This window comes from Tympanuchus pallidicinctus, unplaced genomic scaffold (genome assembly GCF_026119805.1).
Source record: "Tympanuchus pallidicinctus isolate F22 unplaced genomic scaffold, pur_lepc_1.0 scaffold23, whole genome shotgun sequence".
NCBI classification, from domain to species: Eukaryota; Metazoa; Chordata; class Aves; order Galliformes; family Phasianidae; genus Tympanuchus; species Tympanuchus pallidicinctus.
Genome location: NW_026294740.1, coordinates 8,337,427 through 8,361,998, shown reverse-complemented (window position 1 = coordinate 8,361,998; position 24,572 = coordinate 8,337,427). Strand labels below are relative to the sequence as shown.

The 24,572-nt window shown below is 42.7% G+C and overlaps 2 protein-coding genes across 2 annotated transcripts in view; one reads left to right on the top strand and one right to left on the bottom strand.

Moving 5' to 3' along the window:
- The first annotated feature begins 343 nt into the window (after window positions 1-343).
- Window positions 344-18,878, top strand: SUZ12 (SUZ12 polycomb repressive complex 2 subunit). Its single transcript, XM_052688364.1, has 16 exons — window positions 344-785; window positions 3,405-3,451; window positions 3,538-3,602; window positions 7,059-7,127; window positions 7,712-7,761; window positions 9,494-9,579; window positions 10,665-10,896; window positions 11,611-11,713; window positions 12,004-12,109; window positions 12,433-12,610; window positions 13,672-13,763; window positions 14,193-14,336; window positions 15,079-15,236; window positions 15,668-15,866; window positions 16,340-16,419; window positions 16,720-18,878. Exons 1-16 carry the CDS (start codon window positions 359-361, stop codon window positions 17,063-17,065), a joined length of 2,382 nt encoding a protein of 793 aa, XP_052544324.1. The 5' UTR covers window positions 344-358; the 3' UTR covers window positions 17,066-18,878.
- A 1,856-nt stretch (window positions 18,879-20,734) lies between these two features.
- CRLF3 (cytokine receptor like factor 3) overlaps window positions 20,735-24,572 on the bottom strand; it is a 13,426-nt gene continuing 9,588 nt past the window's right edge. The window contains exons 8-9 of the mRNA XM_052688273.1: window positions 23,905-24,017; window positions 20,735-23,618 (exon numbers count right to left, since the gene is read on the bottom strand). Of these exons, the coding sequence (XP_052544233.1) occupies window positions 23,365-23,618; window positions 23,905-24,017 (367 nt within the window). The 3' untranslated portion in view covers window positions 20,735-23,364. The remainder of the gene's footprint in view (window positions 23,619-23,904; window positions 24,018-24,572) is intronic.

Below are 24,572 nucleotides of genomic sequence, written 5' to 3'. Positions count from 1 at the left end.
CCCTTTCCCGCGAATTCAGTTCAAAGGAGGGGGAGGGGAGAAGCGCCAAGCGGCGAGCCGCACCGACCAACCAAACTCTTCCAGAACCATCCGTGCGTCACGCGGGGGCGGGCCCGGCGCCGGCCAATTGGGCGCTGCGGCGCCATCTTCGGAGCCAATGGGAGAGTGGCGGAGGCGGGCGCGTCGTGGTCGTCGGGTTCGGCTGGTCGTAGCGCTGAGGAGAGCGGAGCGGAGGAGACTTAGAGGAGTTGGAGCTCGGCGCTTCCCCTCCCCCCTCCTCGCCCACCCGCCCCGGCCGCCCCCTCCCTCCCTCCCCGCTCGGTCTCCGTCCCGCCGGGGTGCTCTCGGGGCCGGGCCCATGGCTCCTCAGAAGCACGGTGGAGGCGCGGGGCCCAGCTCGGGCTCTGCCGGCTGCGCGGCCGGAGGAGGAGGTGGAGGCGGCGGCGGCGGAGGAGGAGGAGGAGGAGGAGGAGGAGGAGGAGGTGGCGGCGGCGGCGGCGGCGGCGGCGGCAGCGGTGGTGGTGCTGCTGCTGCTGCTGCTGGTGGTGGCGGCGGCGGCGGCAGCGGAGGCGGAGGGTTCGTGGGCTCCGCCGCGGCGGCGGCTCCGGCCGGTAAATCCGGTGGGGCGGCGGGAGGAGGCGGCAGCGGCGGAGGAAGCGGTTACTCGGGCGGTTCCTCGGCCTCCTCGGCGGCGGCGGCGACGACGGCCGCGCTGCCCCCCGTGAAGAAGCCGAAGATGGAGCAGATCCAGGCCGACCACGAGCTCTTTCTTCAGGCCTTCGAGAGTGAGCACCGGGCCGGGGGCGGGAGCGGGGCCGGGGCCGCGGCAGAAAGGGCGGGAGGAGGAGGAGGAGGAGGAGGAGGGGAGGGCTGAGGGGCTTCCGGGGGTAAACACGCTTGGGGGAGGGAGGGGGGCTCTGCCGGGGGAGGCGGGGGGCCCGGCGGGGCTCGGGCGGAAGCGCGGGGCCGGGAGCCGAGCGACGGGGCCGAGAACTTGGGGCCGGTGCGGCTGCCGGGCTTCCTCCGCTCGGGGCGGCGGGGGCTGAGCGGGGCCGGTGCCCCCCGGGGCTTCGCGGGCCTCCGAACGGGCGCGGGGCGACGGATGGTGCGCCGTGCCGCTGAACGGGGCGTCTCTTTGTCTGGTAACCGCTGTCCCCCGATCGGGATCGCGTGTTAGAAATCGACCTTCGGGAGCCGGGCATCACCCTGCGGCAGCAGTGGGAGAGAGGAGGAGGAGGAGGATTCCCCTTGGAAGCACCGGAAAGTTATTTACGGCAATCTGATTGAAAAGCTTAGAGCGGCAATAAGCGTGCGGTGTGCTGCGTGATTCCCGGGGCAGGAGCGGAAGGAAGTTTTCAGTGTCCCACTAAATGCGTGATGAGGTTCTGGGATCGGTGCTGTCACCGCCCGCACTCGCTTGCTACAGACGGTGACAGCGTTTGATAAGGCGCTGGAGATTCTGGTGTTGTATCAAAGCCTTCCTCACGCCGCATCCTTTCAACCTCACTCTTAGTAAAGGAGCTGTATGATCGATGAGTGCCGTGCTGCAAATAGGTCGGGCTGCAGGCGGGAGGTGTGAGCTGTGTCAGAGGTTTGGGGGACGATGTCACTTTTCTCCCCCATCTGTCAGCAGAGAAAGGAGCGGTGCAGGTGGGGCCGGGCTGTGTCGCAGTGGGTTAATGCTGTGCGGTGGATATCGTGGAGAACCTGCAGGAAGTAAATTGTGGGTTAAGAAATCCTGACAGACGTGGCATTGAATCACATTTGGGTTGAGTGTTTTTGTCCCTTTGCGAGGTCACGTGCTGGAAAAAGATAAAGATTTATTTTAGGCTTTTGCTGAGAAGTATGGACTTCTGAAACACATGTCGGCTAGCAGGGTGAGAAGCGTGGCATGGACTTTTCCTGGTTGGAAGGCAGAAGTTGAAGCAGCAGCACGCTGTCTTTTAATTAACACACATTGTCATGAATGCAATTTGATGTTTTTGTACCTTTCTAAATGATATTACCAATTTTTTTGGAGACTAAGAACTAAATTAAGGTGCTTCTTTCAAAGCTGTGGCTGCTCAGTGTTTTCACTTTCAGCTGAAGCGGATGGTTCCTTTCTGTTCTTTCCATTTAAAGGTTTTACTATCTTGCAAAATACAAATGTCATGATGATGTTAGTTTCTACTTTGCTTTAAATCCAATTCTACTGGTTTTCATTGGACTTCTAAAATACTGAGATTGTTGTACGATTTCCTTCTCAATAATAATGCACCTCTCTAATGATTGGTTGTTTGGGGTCTTATGTTCACGTATGTAGAAATGAGGCTCAAACATATCTAAAAATGGATGAGGATCACATGATGCTCGCCTTTTTCACTTCTAATATCAAAATTCTGTAAATCAAAACCAGGTTTTCAGTGATTAAAAATAAGACCTTGGCAGTAGTTGAAGAGTGAGATACTGTTTATGTATATATCTATGTTTGTTTGGTTCTGTTACATGGGAAGCAGTTGCATTGCTAGCAGCCTTAGCACAGGCATGCAGGCATTTGCTGCTCTCTGCCTCCTGCTCTCCATTTGTTTTACAAGTCGCTTCCACGCTTCCTGCTGACGTTACCTAATGAAGGTGACTTCCATTTCATTCTAAAATGAGTACTTTTCAATTTAGTTTAAATTCTTAAGATATAACCTGATGCAAACCTTTTCATCCCGATCTAACTTAATTGGTTAAAACTTAACCGTAGGTTTCCTTTTCTGTAAGCAAGTGTTGCTCTTCTGAACTTCGGTTGTTAGGTCTGTTTTAGATGGTGCTGCACTGTCACGTCAGTGTGGAGTACAGCTCTGTTTACCCATCAGTCACTCTGGAACAGTAACTGCTTTACTAGAACCAACATTTTTCTGGCTCAATTCGTATTTAAGGTTTTTGAAGTTAATTTCTTCGTTTAAACGGTCTGTAATGCATCACTGTCAGTGGTCACTCCCTGCTCTTGTTTTGGTACCTTGTGCGAGTGACCTCAGTGCATTGGCCAGGATGAAAAATGAGACATGATCATTAACTCGGCAAAGAAAACTTACCTCTTCAGCAACAAATTGCTCTGTTTGGGTCCTTCTTTCTGCCTTCCTATGATGTAAAGTCTGTAAGAAGCGAGTTCTGCAGAGAAGGAGCAGTCGTAGTTGCATGAGTCGTTGCTAAGGGTTTCTGGTAGCTTAAACAAGGAGGCACTTTGTGTTTTACAGTAGGTAGAATAATGACTTGTTTACTCGGAGTTATTTAGACATGGTGATGCAGTGCTTAAACTGCCACTTGTGTGATCATCGTTAAGAACAAATAATGTGTTAAGTGGGATACTGTCGCATCGTTAAAGGCTGTTGTAGTAGAGGTTTAAGGCATGGTGGATAATACCTGTTTCTTTTTCTCAGAACCAACACAGATATACAGATTTCTACGGACCCGGAATCTCATAGCAGTGAGTAATCGGGTTTTTATCACTTTTACTTTGGACTTGTGGCAAGCTAATAAAGCATTTAACCTTTCTCATTTCTTTTCCCGCAGCCGATATTTTTGCACAGAACTCTTACTTACATGTCCCACAGAAACTCCCGAACAAATATCAAAAGGTAAAACAACTGTTTTGAAAAGTAATCCTGAATGTTAACTCCAAAAAATTTGATGATCGCTTTGCAGTTATTTCTAAAGCCAACGAGTTTTTCTGCCTTGTGAAGCACGTGTGATTCTTATAGCTGTGATTTCTGCTGTGGGGAGGACTGCGTTGTGACTGCAGAATCCTCATCGAAATTATCCATGTCTGCTTTGTTTTGGGACTGAATTTCTTAAAAGTAAATAAATTAACTAAAAGCTTTTTATCATCTGGGCTTAAGAAATCAGTGATGCTTAATCATGAATATTTAAACGGTGAGCTTTTTAAAAAAAGAAAATAAATTAAAAAAAATAAAATCGAAAGAACCAAAAAAACAAAATCCCCTTATGTCCCTTTTGTTATTTAGGATTTGAAGAAACCACTGCTCTTTCCTGTAACTGTTTTAACCAGGTGAAAAACGAATGAGGTTAATTTGTAGCATTTCACAAAAGATCCATCCAGAACTTTAAAAAGGTTGCTTTGAACTGCACCTGTCTGAGCAATGGGCTTTGGTTTTGGCATTGCCAAATCGTTGCTAATGTCCAATGAGTGTTAGAGCTGCATGTCAGTAGCCTAAAAGACATAAGTATTGCAGCATGAGAAGTACATGTGTTGGTGTGTGTTGTTTGTAGAACTGCAAAGTCCCTTCAGTTTTTTCCTCTCACAGAAATTCCTTTGCTACATTTGGGATTATTTCTGTAGCTTGAACAGGTCGTGTTTTAATAGGGAAGTTCTCACTGTGTACCAGTTGCTGTGGGACAGAAATAGTTGATAATGAACACAAGAAATTGCAGCAATCAGATTTTGCAGACAATTCTGCTTTATGCTGTATTTGTGTCTAAGCAAGGTAACTTTTGAATGATCCGTTGAGCAATAGAATTTGTGACATTTAAATCAACTTAAAGAGGCTATACTTAGCATCCTTAGGTCACTTGGGCTTAATTTAATGTTCCTGCTGTTTTATTACAATCGCATCAATAACGTGCAGCTTCAGGACACTGCTTGCATCTTATCTTTTGATCAGAGTTGCTTCTTGAAGTTGCTGCTTTTTCTTACAGAAGTTACCAAAGTGGATTGTTTGCATCTTTTAAAGTAGGGCAGAGCCAAATTGGAATGAGAAAGTGTTCAGGTGGCTCTTATGTCTGTTGTTTTTTTTTCCTTAAACTAGAATTGTGCAACAGGAAATTGTTCTTGCTTAGTACTTATTTTAATTTATAGTTGATTGATATGCATGTGATCTTTTACCTGAATCTTACTCTGTTTCTGTGAGTGTTTGCTGTCGTTGCTGGGAAACAAGTGATACTGTGCATTACGTTGTGTTGTCCACTGCTCCAAATTCCAGTTCAATTTCAGCAGCACAAACAGCTTAGTTTTCTAAGTTAGTCTCTGAAACATACTGAGTTATTTTAGTGCCCATGGCACCCTGTTCCTGAAGTGTGATTTTAGGTTGGGTTTTGATTCATAATTGGCAGATTAGCAGCCATTTCAATCATTAAGAGGTTTTAGAAGAGGGAAAATACCCAAACTAGAGTGGAAGATTTTACTGCGGCTTGTTTGGGAAGATTAATGTACCTTGCTTCAGTACGGTAAAAACGTTGGGAGAGTTCTGGTTGCAAAGAAGTATCTTCTGGAGCTCATCATTCTTGGTCTGTTTACATTAACCTTTACAATATAGGCCTATTTATTTATTTTCCCTCTAAGACAGTAATTTAGCCATTCTTAAATTCCTGGCCGTTGTTTTGATGGCCATTTTGATCAACAATGTTGTATGTAAAAAAGTTATCACCAAACTTGATGCAAATTAACTCTTTCAATGATAATTATCACTCCACATCTCTTATAACCAGCCCTACAATAATCTGAGAAAAATCCCAAAGTTTATCAGTGGGAAGTAAGGAACTACAACTGTATTTTTACCAAGGAATTTTCCATTGCTCTTGGTAGATGTTTAATATGGAGACTGGTATTTGGAACAGCCAGGATGCCTCAAGTATAAGGAGATGCTGATAGGCAGTAGCTAATGAGCACAGCTTGGGCTGTGTGCTTTGGTAAAGTGGTGCCTAATGGAAGATTGAAATGGGCTGTTGGCCTGTGGGTCAGTGTTACTTTCGTATTCTACCAAATGATGTAGGTGGAACAAATGCTTTCCATACAGCATTTTGATAATGGAGTTTTTATTTATTGGCATGCTACTGGGATGCGACTTCTAATACTTTGTTAATTATTGCTACACTGGATAGGAGTGAGAGTGGGTGGTGAGAGGAATGTGTAAAATGAACACATTCTTACCGCAAGTAAATGCTGCCTTACAAACCCGAGGTGTTAAGGGCTGCTCTAAGCTCAGTTTTGTCTCTGAAGTGACTGTGTTCTTTATTCATGCATGAAAACAGTTACACTGTACTTCCTTCTGCTCTTAGAAGTTACCTTCGAATACAGCAAATTTGATTTAATGGGTTTTGCTGTGTTTCTTTGCCATTTTTACTCTTTTTCTGAAAGATTTTCTGATGTCTTTTATTTTGCCCACCTTGACTTTGACATTTGGAAATGCGTCATTCTTCTTTTTGAATTCTTAGTGCTTGCAAGTATTACATGCAGGCTGGAGCAGTTCTTGGTGTAAGATGTGAAGGAAGGATGCCCTCACTGGCTTTGTGCTTTCTGTTGGCCTTTGGCTCCACACATCCCATAAAGAGAAATGGAAAGATTATTCCAGAAACTATGGAGTAACTGATGTTCGTGTGTGAACTTCATTTAACTATGGCTATTAAATGGTGCATATGTAGCAAACAGGCTGAATACAGAAGCACAGACAGACTGATGTTGAAATGATCTGAGGTGGTTCTTCTCTACAACATTCTGTCATGATTTGCCCCCGCGTTTCCTGCGAGTGAGCTCCATAAGTAGGTTCAAAATTCAGTGTGCTTTGTGTGTGTGTCTACTTAATGCAACTTTGTGGAGGAAAAATCTTCTCTCATTAGGTTTCTATTTTGCTCAGATAGGATTTTAAATGATTTTCATGATTTGATCAAGATGAAAATAGCAGTGACTGGAGAGAGTTTACTTGAACACTTCTGATTGTGTTAAGTGTCACTAAAGCAGGAGGATTTGTTTGAGCTAAGCTGGGATGCCATTAGACACATCCATAGCCAGTTCAAAGGCACTTCCTATGAGCAGCCATATTACTTGTCAAAGGTCTAATTAATTATTTGTGCTATGTTTCTACTGCTTGAAAAGCTGTATTATGGTGGTATTCCTATAATGTATGTGCATAATGTACAGCTGAAAATTTCCAAAAATGGGTTCTTTGTAAATGGAAGGCTAAAATTACATGTATAGTTCTTGATAAATAATCAAGTCAAAGTTCAGACTGAATACAGCTTTTTAAATATTGTGGGGAAAGTGACTATGCTCAAACTCTTCTCTTCCTGTTTCTCTACAGGAAAACGTTCAAAGTAGATGATATGTTATCAAAAGTAGAGAAAATGAAGGGAGAACAAGAATCTCACAGGTAATGTTGTGCATATATGTATACATGTTTGTGTTTGTGGGCCTGAGTTGAAAGGCTTTTTGGCTGACAAAATTAAGGTGATAGAGTAGTTGGTAGAACAAACTCTGCTATTGAAGCATAGATTCCAAAATGTTGAGTTGAGTGATGTGTGCTGGTTGTAATGTTGAGGGTTTATACAACTGTATACATGCCCTTCTTAAGCCTGTGTTTGTAGTTGTGTGGGGAAAAAAAAACAAATTGTTTCTAGGCAGTTTCCATTAAACTGACCTGTGCTGACAGATGCCTGGGGAGCACCCACGTGCCTGTGGTGGCAGCATCTCATGTCTTCACACAGCATCCTTTTAAACCCCTGCCTTTCCTCCGTTTTACTCACTGTCAAGTCATAAAATAGAGTTAGTCTTTAAAGAGAAGGCTGGTCTATAGCTTTGCATTCACTGCAACTTAATGGGTGCTGTTTCCAAGCAGTTTTTCAAAGCAGTTAAAGGAAAGGACTCCATTATTATGGTTAGAGCTGAAACAGTGAGTGGGGGCTGCTGTGTGGAAAAATTCTTCTTGTTCTAACATATCCTTTCTCTTTCTCTTAGCTTGTCTGCTCATTTGCAACTTACGTTTACTGGTTTCTTCCATAAGAATGGTATGTTTGCTTCACTCATTGCACCATTAACGTGTACAAGTTTGAAATTCATGTAGGTCACTGAGAGGAATATTTAAATGATGTGTTACAATCTCTGCTGCTTAGATGCAGATTTTAACTTATTTATTCTCTATCTGTCCCACTAGTTACAGGACTTCAGTGTGAGCTTTGAATATGTTTTAGTGTGTCTGTATTGTTAAGCAGATAAGCCCTCCAGGTTTTTAGACAAAACAGTGACTTTGCCATCATCCATTCAACCTTGAAATAGACCTTGAGGAAAGAGTTCCTGAAGAAAATGATTTTATGGAACTGTGTTGTTGAAGTATCGTTAAAAAAACACAGCCTACCACCAAGAAAGCTCCAGAACTGGAACTGGTCAGCAGATTCAGTGCTCTGGTTTTGTTGTTCTCTTTTTTTCCCCCAAGGCACAAATGTGAGAGCAAATCGTATCAGGTAGAGCCTAGAAATCAGGCAAAGTCGTGTCAGAGACTGAGAGTGACTGCAATCATTTACCAGTGACTTACAATCATTTTATTGTCTTTCATGCACGTAAGGCATTACCTCTCAAAATCAGAATATTGGACTTCCCTGACCAGAATGAAGGGTTCCGTTCCCATAACGAAAGCAGAAGTTACATGCTTTATGCTCTGTAGGCATTGGTAAATTCCCTGTCTTTTTACTTCCCTGAAAAATATTACCTGTTTGTACATTAAAATTAAGTGGTATTTCTGTTGGTTTTTTTTTCATTTGTAAATATTCTGAGTTGCATATTGCTCCTTGGGTGTAAAAGCTGCTTCCAGTCTTTCATTCCAGAAAGATCACATTTGGAAACTCCATGGCGTTAAACCTGACACAGGGTCAGTAGCTGTTCTGTAGTGCTGACAGGCCTTGCCTTTCTCACTGCTCTTATACTGGATAGCCCTACAGAGATGCAGGCTATAGGAGAATTTTGATACATTACTGGATTTGTTGGTTTCTGTATTGTTAACTTTCATTCCAAACTTGCATTTCAAGAGAGGACTGCATGTAGCAGGAGCGTGTCCAGTGCTTGTCCATTGACCATTGCTAATACACACAGTGTGCACTGCAGCAAATAGGAAATATAGAAAGTGTGTAAATTAAGGAAGCTCACAACTCATACACTCGTTTATCTGGATAGAAAGATACGTTGGAAATTCTTTCAAGAGAGTACAGAGGCTTTTTTATTCTGAATTTGTGTTTTCTAAGAAAAGCTTTCCAATGTATCTTGTGTTTAAAATTGAAAACAAATCCATTTTTTCATAAAACTGCTGGCAACTCCACATCAGCTACCAGAATTCTCAACTGGAGCGCATGAAACTCGTTCAGGTTTTCCCCTTAGCACCTGGTTGTTCACATGCAGTTTGCTGTTTCGGGGGTCGTCTTCACACTCATCTCCGTGACTCTGATTCCAGAAATGAAGCTTGTATTTTTTTTTTTCTGGTTGTGATTTGTGACAAAAGTTAGAATTATTTTCAAAGGAAACCGAGAGTAAGTGTGCTATTAGATGCTAAAGATGTTTTTAATCTGTAAATAGTTATTAGGTAGGATATGTTCTAAAGTGGGAATTTGGAATGAATATGGGAAGAATTGACACTTAGAATCAACTGGAGTCTTTGTGCCTGAGTGTAGCTATGGCTCAAAAGTACATTGATGTACTTCACTGAACAGCTCTCTTACTTTTTCAGAGCTTAAAATACTTTCTTCTCTTTAGATAAGCCATCACAAAACTCAGAGAATGAACAAAATTCTGTAACCCTGGAAGTACTGCTTGTGAAAGTCTGCCACAAGAAACGAAAGGTAGGAGTGGCTTGGCAAACTGTTAACGTGCAGCAGAGCAAAGCGTGGTTGTGATTCTGGAATGTCTCATTACCTTTGCCACACAAGAAGCTAATAGTGAAATTATGTTTCTGTTGAGATTGATTTAGTGTTTACCTACTCATCAATAAGAATTGTTTTCTGCTGACTGAATTGAGGCTTCTTCAGAAGCCAATACATAAATCTTTTTTTTTCTCTGTTTACTGAGAAATAAGTGGAAGTTTTACAAAGGCATCCCACCTTATTTTCGTTGAATTTCACTCATTGTAAGTCTTCAGGTCTTTCTCTGCTTTTTCTGTACCCACGTTTATGCACTGACCATCTCAGTAATTGGAGATTTTAGCTACTATGAATCATACAGAGTTTTCATCCCTTCTTTTTCTGCTTTAGCTATGTTTCACACCAGCTGACAGATCACCCTCACAGCTATGGGTGGCTCGGTAATGCACACCATAATTTTTAACCCAAAAGGGAAAAGTCACAGTGAGAACTGTATATTTTCCCTAAGAATATTGAACTGTTTCAGCGTGGTTTTAAGAGTTAACATTTTGAAGTATGTTTTGTTGCAGATTTCATGCTTAGACCATCTTGCCTTGTTTTGCCAATATTTCACAGTGTTCCATGATCTATCTGAGAGATACTGAATATAATAAATCCTAGGCAAGTGGGTCTTTATCTCCCTGATAGCACATAAGTGCACTTTGTAATATTGGAAGGAGAAGACAGGAAGCCCTTAGAATGTATATATAACCAAAACATTTCATTTCTCTAAGTAAACAGAATTAAATTAGCATTAATGACTGTTCTGCAGTTTTTTCAGAACGTCTCATTAATTTAATCACTTAGAGAAAGATGGCTGTTGCTAAAAGTTGCCAGTTTTATGCACACTTGGAAGTGTATTTTTCATTTAAAACCTGGCATTCTCCTTCTGCTCTTGTTTACCCCTGTTACAAGGCTTATTTTCAAAAAGATGACAGCACAATCCATAAATCATAATTTGTAACAATTAATGTCAATTAATTTTGTATTCTAAAAATCTAAACCTTGGCTTTCTTGTTTTCCTGCAGGATGTCAGTTGTCCAATAAGACAGGTTCCTACAGGTAAAAAGCAGGTGCCTTTAAACCCAGACCTCAGTCAAATCAAACCAGGCAACTTCCCATCACTTGCAGTTTCCAGCAATGAGTTTGAACCAAGCAACAGCCACATGGTGAAGTCTTACTCATTGTTATTCAGAGTAACTCGCCCAGGAAGAAGAGATTTTAATGGACTGATTAATGGCGAGACTAACGAAAACATTGGTAAATTCAGTCTTCAAATATTAATTTATGAGGTTTATCTTGTAGTTGTCGTGATCAGATGTAGGTTAATGTAGGTCCTACTTGGGGGAGGCAGTAATAGAAGAGTGACTGAACTGACTTGCACTTGTTTTCAGTCTTTTCCACATAGGGCTGAACTGTAGTTTTTAGCTGGAAACTGTGTGTAAATTTAGCAGCAATTTGTATTGATTTGTGTGATGGTGAAGTTGTTAGACAGTGCTGATAGGGAATAATGTAATGTGGTCTCTGGATCTGATTTTAGGCCTGCATTAACACTGGTCACTGCTGACTCAGCTGTGGATGCTCTCATCAGAATGAAATGATTATCCAACAAATACTTCCTCAGAATGTGTTACTTTTTAAATCTTATCAAGGTGTTCTGTCACACGTTGCAGCTTCGAAAATTGCATATGGGATGCAAACTTTCTTGTCTTACTGTTTTTTAACTAAAAAGGAGGAAGGCAAACTCCAAGTTTCTTTATACTAACAGGCTAATGTGGCTGGGCTGTAAATATGCACAAATGTGTCTAAAATATGATTGCTGTGCTGCTAAGTGCTCTTCCCATTGACATTTAGCTGTTCATTAAATACTGTGTCATTCTGTTGTGTGCAGAAGCCAGTATAACTGTGTAGAAGCTGTTCTGCTATTCATGTTTGTGCCTTGGTAGTAATTGAGTGCTGTGTTGTTGTGTGCAGATGTCAATGAGGAGCTTCCAGCTAGAAGGAAAAGGAATTCTTCTAATCGTGAAGATGGAGAAAAGACATTTGTAGCACAGATGACTGTATTTGATAAAAACAGGTAATAATTCCAAGGAAATATTGCTTCTGTTAATTATTAGAGATTTCTTTAATACTAAACTTGTTCTTTAATTCGTTGGCTGTCTCTTACTGCGTTTCTATGCAGGAGATACAATCAGATCTTAGTCTTGCTATCTGTAGATTTCGAAGCACACATTTAAATTTGCCTGAAAAAATGCATTTAGTTTCATGGCAAATTAGTTATTGTGATGTGTATTTTACATTTTCATAAGCAAACAACACAATTAAAAATTAGTTTTATTACTCACGAGACATGCTTCTCATTGGCAGACGATTGCAGCTGCTGGATGGAGAATATGAAGTGGCCATGCAGGAAATGGAAGAGTGTCCCATCAGTAAGAAAAGAGCAACATGGGAAACAATACTTGATGGGAAGGTATGGGTTGTTCTAGTAGCTGAAAGACTTGTCCTCACTTTAAATGTTCTGCATAAAGCTGAAAAATAATTCCAAGTGCAGTGGCTGTTGCTCTGAAAATGAAATAGGCTGAACAAGCAACAGTACCTCTGTTTCAGGACGTGTGGGAACAAGTTCAAATTGAACTCCTGGTTTAGGAAAGCTAGATCATTAAAAAGCAGATGTTAGAACTATTTTTTTCAATGATTTATACATTTGTCTTAGGAAAACACGCACATTGTCTGGTCTTAAGAGACACTAATTCTAAGGGAGTTTTGTCTTTGCTTCTTTTTTTTTTCCATCAGAGGTTGCCCCCGTTTGAAACATTTTCTCAGGGACCCACACTTCAGTTTACTCTTCGTTGGACAGGAGACACAAATGATAAGTCTACAGCTCCTATAGCCAAGCCTCTGGCAACACGGAATTCTGAAAGCCTGCCTCAAGAGAACAAACCCAATTCTGTTAAACCCACTCAGACTATAGGTAAGCAAACTTCAGTCCTGGTGCTGAAGAATCATCTCTTAGCACTTCTGTTTTTCAAGGTTTCTTTGTACAAGAATATTAAAGGCAGATTTCTGCCTTCTGAATTGAGTATTTTATCTGAGCGAGGGATGGCAGAGACTTAAACTTTTTCGTAATTCCTTATAGATAAATGGCTGACACTTAAAACATGTGACTGTGAAGTAATTTCTGATAGGAGAAAGGCAACAGAAGCAGGAAAGTACTTGAACTTTCACTGTCGGAGTTGTTCTGCTCTGTTTTCTATTTCCTTGTGTTTTAGAATTTCTACTGTGTGATCTGTTAGGCAGGTTTGTGGCTTAGACTTGTGAAAGGAAGTGACTGCTGACCAGCAATAGAAGGTGTGTACTGGTTTACTATGTAATAATCAGGAGGAATAGGGATGTGGCATGGCTGCATTATTCATGCACTGTTAGAACCAGCATTTTTAGCATCAGAGAAGCTGAGTATTCCAGTAAGTTGGTAAAGTCAGTGTTGCCTTCCAAAATAGTACGGCAGACTCTTACTGTGGGAATATACAGTAGTATGAAAAGCACAGCGTTGCAAAGCACAGCATTGGAGGGTACTTGAGCTGCTTTCAGTCACTGCCAAGAAAGGAGTGGAAATGGTAGGAAACTCGTGTCAATCAGAGGTTCTGATAAGTAGAAGAGAGGATCCTGGTGCATCTTTCCCAAGGGTGTCTGAATCCAGTGCTGTCATCATACTTCAGTGCGTTTCCAAGGCAGACCAATGGAAAAAAGACATCAAAGGCATCTACAGCTAAAGAATTCTGTCTAACAGGAGAAAGGAAATTTTTACCCAGCTGTTCTTGAGTTCTCTGAAGATAATTTTGGAAGTGGTGGTTTTACCTGTAGATTTGTAAAAGAAACTAAGCACCAAGGCTTTCTGCTGATGTGAGCTACTTGCATCGAAGTTCAGAGTGCTTCGATCCCTTCCCAGCAGGGAACCCTGCGTGGGACTTCCATCTTTTCCTCTTTACCCTAAACTGAGATGTGTGTTTATAAGTGTGGGGTTTTTTTTTTCAGCTGTGAAAGAATCCTTGCCAGCAGACCTTCAGACAAGAAAAGAGAGAGATGTTTTAAATGAACCTCGACAAAAGTTGCGAATATTTTACCAGGTATTGAAATAAGAGGGGTGGTGGTGGGGAGGAGTGTAAATATTGTGAGGGACTGTAACGTTCACATCTGAGTTGGGTGAAAGGTTCAATTGTGGCTGTAGAACACTCTCTTTTGCTGCCTTAACGGATGCCCTATGAGGTCCCAGATTCAGACAGGAGGACCCAGTCCACATGTTTCTATTCAGGAAGTGTTTTAGAAAAATCAGTCTTCTTGGGGCCATGTCTGACATGTTCCAAATTGGACATCTGGGAGGGAGTGGTGGTCTCCATATGGAGGAAGGGAATCCTCAGTAAAGTGAGCTGATCTGGTATTCCCAAAAACTTACTGTAGAGGTTTTCTGAAATGAAGTCCAGCTTTGTTTTCCGGTTGGAAGGTTGATGAATGAAGTTCATTTGATGCTAACACTGTTTTTTCTTTGTTTGCATCAGTTCCTTTATAACAACAACACCAGACAGCAGACTGAAGCCCGAGATGACTTGCATTGCCCGTGGTGCACGCTGAACTGCCGGAAACTGTACAGTTTGCTCAAACACCTTAAGCTTTGTCACAGCAGATTTATCTTTAATTATGTTGTAAGTAGCACTGTGGTAGTTTAATGGTTTGAAACGCTGTACAGTTTGTTGTGGATTATATGATGCAGTAACTTCATTGCTAACTAATTAAGTTGGAGGACTATACCTACAAATTTGCTGCAGCTTCCTTTGACTTGACTTAACATGAAATTATCTGAATGTTGACCTTTCATGTGAGAAACAAACCTGCTGTGTTCTTACAGCAGGTGCCTCTTCTGCATTAGCATATTCTTTTTCTGTTGTAAAAAGCAATGACTTCTGCATTTGGTTGGAAGTCTCTAGAAGCTTTAAGAAGGCATTTTAAGTATTAAATTTAGTCATGCTGGTGAAGTCCTACCAATGTGATCCTGAAGATAAATTCTGTTTTCTTTTTGTTATGTATGCATGTAGTAGTTTTGTGGGCCCACTCCCCTGCTCAGAAAATTACTCCAAATCTTAGCTCCTTAGCTAGTTAGGAATGTTCTGGTTTCTAGGTTTCTTGTTAAGCAAGCTTGTAGTACTGTTGTCCTTAATTTAGTACTTTGATGTATTCTGAGTGTATTCATGCGGAACAGTAAGACAGTGCAGAGCAAGGAAGCTTTATGTCATTTGTTTCTGGAAGTTAAACATAATTTGGGTGGTGTAAAGGGGATCTAGAGCGACGTCAGCGTACTGACAGGGCGTTGTTTAAGGTACTGGGAACTGGGAAGGTCGCTTGTTTAGACCTGTGGCGTGCTGCTGAGCGGGCTGTGCTCTGTTTCAGTACCACCCGAAAGGCGCTCGCATCGACGTGTCCATCAACGAGTGCTACGACGGCTCGTACGCGGGGAACCCGCAGGACATCCACCGCCAGCCTGGGTTTGCCTTCAGTCGCAATGGGCCGGTCAAAAGAACTCCTATCACACACATACTCGTATGCAGGTAGGGAGATTGGAAAGCATGTCTGTTCAGACTCGTGCAATGCAGCGTGTGGCTGAGATCTGCAAATCCAGCTGTGTGTGAGCAGTGATACGTTGCTCTGGCGTTAAAGTACAGCTGTTCCTGATTAAATAAAATGTTGTTGAGGAATGGTGTCTTTATCTCTGATTTTACATCTGTCGAGGCATTTATGTCATCGTGAGGTAATTTATTTTTTTTTAACAGCCTTGTCCTTGTCTTCCCCAAAAGTTAGTGCAGTTTTTTGGGGAGAGGGGTTATGGGTAGGCTTGTTTTTTCTTTTAATGGGGGATATTACACTGTTAGTTTTGCAAGCTGGAGCTTAGAAGAATAATTTGTATTAATCAACTGCCATAAATAGTATTTGCATGTTTGATTGAATGGTTGAAAGCAGTGAATGTTTCTCATTCTGCCAGGCCAAAGCGTACGAAAGCAAGTATGTCTGAATTTCTGGAATCTGAAGATGGAGAAGTAGAACAGCAGCGAACGTACAGCAGTGGGCACAATCGCTTGTATTTCCACAGTGACACATGTTTACCTCTCCGTCCACAAGAAATGGAAGTAGACAGTGAGGATGAAAAGGACCCTGAATGGCTACGAGAGAAAACCATTACTGTAATTATTTCACAGCTGTTTTTGGTGGATTGTGGTTTTTAAGTGATGCTCTGCGGTTGCTTTAGGGAACAAATTGGGCATCCGTTGTGAAAATTATGCGTTCACTTGGGGAGTCAACAAAATTGTGTTGCTCTGCCAGTAGTGATGTAAAAAAGTCTGTATTTTCTTGTCTTCGGTTGCAGTGCTAGCTCAGTTCCTGTGAGTCCTAGCAAGCTTTGTGCAGCGTGTGGCTGTGTTCCTTCACAGAGATGGTGCTGCCACTGGAATGCAGCAGTGTGTATAAGATCTGGAAATGATTGATGGCAGTCTGTGATCCAACGTTCTGACCTTTCTGACTGCAGTGCTCCAATTTTCAGTCACTTCTCTGACGCGTGGGTGACGCGTTAATTGTAGGCGTGCTGTCACTGCTCGTAGCTTACATGCAGTTCTCACGTTTTCCTTCTGTCCTTCTTCTCGCTCTTTTATCTTTCCAGCAAATTGAAGAGTTCTCTGATGTTAATGAAGGAGAGAAAGAAGTGATGAAATTATGGAATCTTCATGTTATGAAGCACGGGTATGTTACTGTAAGCTTAATTTTGATACAACAAGGTTACGTGTTTGGTTGACTCTTTTGCTAAGCACTATAAATTCTGTGCATAGAAAGGGATTGGTAAAGGCCAGTTTGGTGGGAAGCTGCCTGTTCAGTTTAAAAGTAGGTTCTTGTGCCTCGTAGTGCTGCAGCTTTGAAAACAAGGAAGTTGCAAATAATGCTACTGCATCCAAGTCTGAGCAGTCATCCTGCAGCTCGGTTCGTCCGTGTATCATCTTGGTTTTGAAAATATTCTGCTGTAACAGTTGGTTTCTGATTTGGCAGGTTTATTGCTGACAATCAAATGAATCATGCCTGTATGCTGTTTGTTGAAAATTACGGACAGAAAATAATTAAGAAGAACTTGTGTCGAAACTTTATGCTACACCTGGTCAGCATGCATGACTTTAACCTCATCAGCATAATGTCAATAGACAAAGCTGTTGCCAGGCTCCGAGAGATGCAGCAGAAGTTAGAGAAAGGAGAATCGACCTCCCCAATGGATGAGGAATGTTCTGAGGAGCAGAGTGGGACAGCAAACGGATACAGTGAAAATAACATGAGAGAGAGGATTTCAGAAATGGATAGCATCTCAGGTGTCACAAAACAGAGCAAGAAACAAAAGCTCTGAAGTCAGAAGCGAAATTCCATTCAACGGACAGCATTGAAGTGACATTCTAGGGTGCATGAGCTCTATAAAGAATTACACACAAAAAAATGCAGATTCCAAACAGGCACTGCTGGATGGAAATAAATGATTTCAACAAGGATTTCGTTTTAACAGGGTTTCTATTCAGTTACTTATGCAAGTACTACATGTATATCGGTTTTGGTGATGTAATGACAATATTCTAAGAGTTTGAGCATGAAGAGCAATATGAAAATCTTTTTGTAATTTTAGTAATTAGTGTCTTAAGAACTTTATGGAATTTACATAATTTAAATATATGTAAAACAGTTTTTATATTAAGATTTTTGCATCTGTATCTGGCTGTTTTTCCTACCATGAAGTTGTGAAACGCTGGGGAAAAGGGGTTTGGGATACAGTTTCTGCTTCTCTTATTTAGGAATTCTCCAGTTAGCTTTTGGTGAAAATAAGGTCTCGCTATTTAAAGTTTAGCCTGGATCCTTGCGTTTGAAATCATTTATGCAGTGATGGCAATGACAGACTCACGTTACACTCAGCGTAGAAGTTGGCGACCTTAGCACTTCCTTTGTCGTGTGCCTGTTTGGAACGATGTTGGCTTTTCACGTTGCAGACACAGTGAAGTTCCTCCTTGGCTTTTTGAGGTTACCGGCAGTTTGGTTTATGGATAATTCTGATGCGTTGATCACACAGTGTACCATTGAAAACTTGAACCTTAGCTCCTTTTCTAGTTTTAGTACGCATTTCCACAGCCCCGCGACCGGACGCAGAGCTCCTGGGCCGCGCGTCGCAGGGTGCCGCGCTGACAGCCTGCAGCTCAGCCTGCTGCTGTGTGAGCGCAGCCTGCGGGGCCGGGCCGTGGTTTGGCTTTGGCTTTTGAGATGCCACTCTTGAGGGAAAAATGCACTGTAAAATTGGACCAGAAAATGTGTTGCACTTCTTATGCAAGTATTCTGTGATGTATTGTATTCAATACAGATGCTAAGATGCTGACTAAACTATATTTGAGCAGTTTTGCACTGCTGTTAACACATTTTATGCATACGTTTACAGATTTTTTCCAATGGAAAGTGGTTTCACTACTGGTACAGTATCAGCACCGAAGGGTTTATTCCAGCAAGCACTGTGGTTGAGTGACATCACCTCAATTTTTTATTATCCTTAAAATATTGCATTTTTCATATTCTTTATTTATAAAGGAACAATGCTGCTGTAAATACAGGTATTTTTAATTTTTTATTTCATTCCATCACCATGAGATGCAGTTCCCTATTTGTTTAAGGGGTATATAAGCTTTCTAATGGTGTCTTCAGAAATTTATAAAATGTAAATACTGATTTTGATGGTCCTTTAAGATGTGTTTAACTGTGAGACTATTTAACTAATGGTGTGGATGTGATTTGTCATCCAGTATTAAGTTCTTAGTCACTGATTTTGTGTACAAAATAGGAAAGAGGGAAACTGCAGCTTTCATTACAAACTTCTTGAATTTGCCAGCACTCTGGGTTTTAGCGAGCTCTAATTATGCCTCTGGATAAGTACATCAAGCATTTCTCTCTGGCTTTAATTTGCTAAAGCTGTGCACATATGTAAAAAAAGAATAGATTATTTTAGGGGAGATGTAGTTTAGAATTATTGCTTATGTCATTTCTTAAGCAGTTATGCTCTTAATGCTTAAAAGAAGGCTAGCATTGTTTGCACAAAAAGTTGGTGATCCCCCAAAAAACAGTAATGAAATTACTTCTGTCCAGTAAACTTTGTATGTCATGTCAATTTATAATAAAAGCTGAAAAAATCCCTTTGTTTTCTATTTATAAAGATGCCTTTTCTATATGTACCTTTGAGAGATTTTGAAGATGCCGTGTAAGCTGGTTTAAACAATTTGAATGGTACAATAGATGTTTAAGAAAAAAAAAAAGCAAAAACAAACCAAGTTCAGTTGTTTAAATGAACCATTGTTTTTACATTAAATGTTTTATTTGAAATCGGCTTTTGTACATAAAGTTCAGTAATATAAAACGTGCCACGCTGGTTGTCTGCTCCTTTGTGTGCATGCAGAAAGGCCCAGCAGCGCCCTGCGACTCCGCTGCGCTCACCTGCAACTCGGCCGGCTGCTGTCTGCTCTGTGTGCGAGGGGCCTCCACGAGTTCCTGCCCTGCAGCTCTTGTGAGCACTTCAATTGCACGCGTGAAGCGATGGCTCGGTTTTCTGCTAGGAAAATAAGAGCAGTCGGGTTTTGTTTCTTCACGTGCAAGCAGTTGTTTCAAGCAGATCTTGACTTGCGTTTAATCGTTAGCAGTTTCAAACAGTGCATCTCCTATTGCAGAGGCCCTGTTCTCTCCCTGCTGTAGAATTAAGCAGTGAGTTGCAGTGCTCACTGCAGTAGCAGGGGCTGAAGAGCAGACGCTGAAACCCTTTTTCTGTGTTAAAAGTGAATGGGATTTTCAGATGCAGGCTGTGACCGCTGGATTCGGCGCTATTGGTTCTGCGGCCCTCTGGAACCGTTGTTCTAACTGAGCTTCGTGTGCTGATGGCAGATTTCTGGTACGTTTTCTGGTGCTTATTTTAACACAGCCGGTCTCTGAACCCCAAGTTGCAACCACCCACTTTACTTTCATATTGAATGCAGTGTATTAGATACTCTAGCCAAAATTGTTAGGTGAATGTATACTGTTAACCTTGAGCACCGTAAGCACAGTTTCCCTATCAGCCCTTGAAAAGCAGGGGGTTGTGATGGGAGGAAGAGATTTGCTTTCTGGGATGAAGCAGGCACAATTTGAACTGTGCCGATTACAACCTCGGGGAGTCACTTAGAACTAAAACACGTAACCTGCTCCAAACGAGCAGCTTACCTCTGCCAATGTGGGAGCTGATCTGTGAGGACAATTTGATGATCTTGTTCGGTGTTCACAGAGCAGTTTGGTGCCATTGCTGAGTGCTGGAATGAAGGCCTTCCTGCTGGCCCAGCTCCTCGTAGATCTGCTCTCCCATGCTTGCAAGGCCATGAGAAGAGCTTTGGGTGAAGGTAAGCCTCTCCTTCCAAGGCTGTGGTATCTGCTGTCCTGAGTTTGCTGATGAAGGTCTGAAGCTGTGCTCTTCAGGCAGAGCACCTCAAGTAGGTTCCTTCATACCAATACTGTATTTATGGGAGCTCTCTGCTGTCAGCTTCCTTACTTACTGGTTTCATGAGTTAGGTGTGTTGCCTTCAAAAGACACCAAAGAAATGGAGCAAGCTGCAGGTAAAGCAGAACTAGGGGAATAAGAACTCTGTTCAGCAGGGACTTCTCTTGATGTACTGCTGCTTGCTTAGTAACAGGAGCCAGAATCTATATTAATGAATCTGACAAAAGATGCCAACAGTAAAACAGACAAATAAGCTGTGATAGAATATTGAGAATGTGACAGAAATGCTTTGGTAAGCAAAAAAAAATAAGGAAGAAACTTTGTTTGCAAGAGCTATCGCTATAGATGTAAGTTTTACACGCAAGTACACAAACTGCACAACTTGTGTGGGACTTTGCAGGAACTGAAGATGAAAGTGAGAGAAACGAAGAAGCTCTTCAAGGGAGCTGCAGTGCTCCAGAATGCATTTGTGCTCATCAGAGGAGCTCAGCCGTGCCCAGTTATGCCCCAATCACAACTTACAAACGCGGCTGTGGGATAAAACTTTATTTAAAAAAATTCAAATTTCACTCGACACAAACATCTTAGTTGAGGTAAGTGAACGTACGAGCTTCAAAAACGCTTGCAGGACTTCCCAAGCAGTTTGCTCTCTCTTGCAAGGCTCCGGTAGCTGGAGGTGACAAAGCTGTGAAGGAAGGGCCCAGTCCTCCACCTAGCTGAACTCTGCTGAGGAAGAACGGAATTTCAACGTTTTTAATCCAAGCCTCTTCTGGTTCTTGGGATACCTTGTTATGTAATTACTCAGCTCTCTAGCCCTGGGATTCTTCACCCTTCCCAGGTTTAAGCGTACAGCTTCTAGGAGGTGGCTGAGCAGTACCTAATACTCACTGGGCAGCTAGTCTTCCTCTGAGTTAGAAGTCCACCAGGGATGCCGCCCTGGTCACGAGGAGCTAAAAACCCAGGTCACAACAAATATTGTGTCTTGCCATCCTCAGCTCTCAAGGGGAGCAGTAGGGATGTCCTGGGGCAGCGCGTCCTGGGACAGCCCTTCACAGTTATCTTCAGCTGCTTGCTAACTATGCTCTGAACAAACGAAGCATTCCATCTCTGGAAGTACCTGAACTCGATTTTTATGTCCCGCAGTGCTGGTAAACAGCAGCAACATCAAGTCTGACCAGACCCTCAAAAAGCAGGTGGGAGGTACCTGAGCTGCTGGCTCCTCACAAGTGCAGGCATCTGCTATTTTAGTTTTCACAGTACTGACTTGGAATTTGTACCTGACCCCTGGACTCTTACAGGTAAAGTTACTGAATCGTCCCACCGGAGCACGACTGACTGCGACTGCAGCACCGCCAGCCTCTGAGCAGCACTGACTCAGCTGGAACCTCTGCTCAACCTTTGTGGCTACAGCAAAAGAACAATATTGGAGATGGCAGATGGGACGCAGCACTGTTAGCAACATTCTTCACGCTAGGTAAAAGGAATACTGGAAGTACAGCATATGCAAGTATCTTTCTACTCCCTAACACTGAAATAGTTTTGCTCGAGAAGTGGACAATACAGCGGGCTTTTCCTTGCTTGCACAGATCAGTCTTACCTGCAGGTGTCCACTCTTCCACGCTTAATAGTAAAATCCAATCCACTTCCACTTTCCATCTATCTGAATCAACCCATGGTTTTTCTAAGCTGTATTACCGGCCACCATTCTCCTTTTCTGCAGTTCCCTTTCACAGATGTTAGCAGAAAAATACAGGCAGGACAGCTGATCTTTTTGTACTGAGGGTGCAAATGGGGGGATGCCATTCCAATCCATTTATGCCAGCATTAGGGGTAATATGGCATGTTGAAACTGAACAAAAAGGGCAGAATGATTGTCTAGGTGTTATTAAAAATATATATATTACTAATCTCACATACCTGAGGTAAGAAAGTCTGCTTTAAGGTCCTTGATGAGCATTATTTAAAAATACTCCTTGAATCCAGCAGTATCACAATTCCATCTTTTGACCAAATAACCTGTTTGACAAGCTCATCGTTATAAATCTTATTTGATACTTCTGGGGAATACTGGTAATTTTATGCACAGTTTCAATTAATCCTGTATCTCTACTACAGAGAGATTTGGCGCCATCTGCTCTGCCCTGCCTGCCCCAGGTTCAGTCTGTGCCGTGGGCTCTGCCTGCAGCCCCAGCCTGCCTGGAGCAGCTGAGCACACAGTTTGTGCACTTGTGGGAATCCCACACGTGGGAACAGCTGCTCAGTGCAACAGAAAGGAAGTGGCCTCTGCACTGCGCAGGGCTATGTGAAGAATCACAGCTTCCTTCCATCTACCTGTCAAACAAAAGTACCAAATCTCCAAGATTTGCTCGGATTAGGCTACAAAGTATAACCAGGAAAGACATTCAGACCAGATAAGGTAACTGTCCTCCTGTAGGTGTTGGTGCATGTGACAAGTGTCAGCATTGAGCTGGGGCTGTAAGCATCACTGTGGAACTACTCTAGAAACCACGTTCCAAGTGACAGTACAGAAAACAATGCAGAAATACCTGGAAATAAGGCACATGAGTGAGACGTTGAACAGATTAGCTCCATATCTGAACAAACACCATGGCTCAGACATCCTTGTTCTGGAGGAGTGAACAGTACCGTGCATAGAAGAAGCTGCTGTGGCCTGCAGGACCTGCTGTCTGTCCTTATTCTGACGGCAGCATTGCATACAAGGAAGCGTAGCAGAGCATCGCTGCTCTAAATGCTCTGCTCTTTTCAGGAGTGGCATAAATACAACTTTGGTCCATTACCTCCAACTCCCTAAAAGAGAACAGGCTTATTTCACAGAACAGCAGCATTAAGCAAAGTTAATTTCATACAATAAGCGTACCCTGAGCCTAGAGTACAATGAAATACTGATTAAAAAAAAAGTCAAGTCTGGAGGAAAAAAAAAAAAGTCTTGCTTTTTTAACTTGCTTTCAATTGTCTACGTAACTGCCTGTTCGACCTTTTCCAGAGTAACAAATCCACTGTTTCACAATTATTTTTTGAAATGAATCCAGCAGGAGTACAATATAGTGGAGTTCAAGTAGTAGAAAGATTGATATAAAACGGCTGGAAGCCCAGGCTGTGACACCACGCATTACAGCGAGAATCTTCACTCTCCTGAGCTGTTAAAACACCAGCACTTTCCAGCCTGGGTATGAAAAGGAACATCCAAAGTACAGAGAGACGCAGCACTGATCCAGCACCCAGTCAAAGACCACTTCCCTGTTGTTAGAGCTGATGGTTACTCTCAGCTTGAAGCTTCCCCCCTCGGTGCTGGGAGGCCCCAGCTGCACAACTTCCATGTCAAACGTCACAGTCGATCCAGAAGTGACGGCAGGCAGTTGGTTTGTCATCTCTTTTCCGTTTACAAAAACTGCCCCTGAAACAATCAAGGGATCAAATGTTATTTCTCATTTTTGCAGGCAAATGAAAGTGAAAGGCCGTCCTGCCATGTTGCTTTCTGCCACGTCAAACGCTGCAGGAACTGCGTGCAGAAGGCGCAAGAAAACCTGAGATTTCAGAAAGGGTTTTAACTGTGAGCAGAACAGACACGTGAAATGTGTGTGAAGGTGCTCCTGTGTTCTCCAGGGGCACGAAGGACGAGGTGCTGAGGTTTTGGGGGAGAAAAATGGGTCGCGTTCTTCAGCCCTGTGACTCAGACTCACCATTTGTGCTAATGCACACAGCTTTATCTCGCTGCAGAGAATCGTAGCCGTTCTGCTGCTCCACGCACACTCCCAGGCTGTCCCGTCTGTCAGGCTGTCCCACGGTTTCAATTCTAGCAGGCAAAAAGTCAAGTCAGACCCCAAAGCTTTACATCGAAACATGCAATGAAATCCACGCAGCGCTGCCCTGCCACGTCAGCCCTCTGCCCTTTGCTCCAGGGCTCTCTCCAAATTCATCCAGCCTTCAGGAGAGATCTCTACAGCGTGACCAGCAGTCCTGGCAGCCTTCCCCACAGCTCTGCTATTCCATACAAATTTCCACTGCTGTTTTCTAAAAAATTCCCTGCTGTCGCACCTTGGGGTCTTTTGAAATGATTTTCATGAAAGACGTCTTAAGAATTGGACAGTAAGTGCAAAACCAGTCACTGACATCTTGGTCAACATCATCTTATGGAAAAATGAGATTTCAGCAAGTATTTGATGAGCTTTAATTAAAACAGCTTTGTTGAGCTCTGCTACATCCTGTTCTGAATAGGTTGTGGGGAAGGTTGATGTTCTGCTGGTGGTGTTTCTGTTGTTTTGTGTAAGAAGTAAATCAGCTTGGTACAAATTGACATCAAGAGTAATGCCTGGGAGAGCACTGACCATCTGGCTTCTGCTCAGCTGGA

Excerpts from the sequence above, each read along its gene's own strand:
- SUZ12 (XM_052688364.1), top strand. The coding sequence starts at position 359 with ATGGCTCCTCAGAAGCACGGTGGAGGCGCGGGGCCCAGCTCGGGCTCT. Across the intron at positions 7,128-7,711 it reads GGAGAACAAGAATCTCACAG|CTTGTCTGCTCATTTGCAAC; the intron begins GTAATGTTGTGC and ends TCTTTCTCTTAG. Across the intron at positions 16,420-16,719 it reads CTTCATGTTATGAAGCACGG|GTTTATTGCTGACAATCAAA; the intron begins GTATGTTACTGT and ends CTGATTTGGCAG.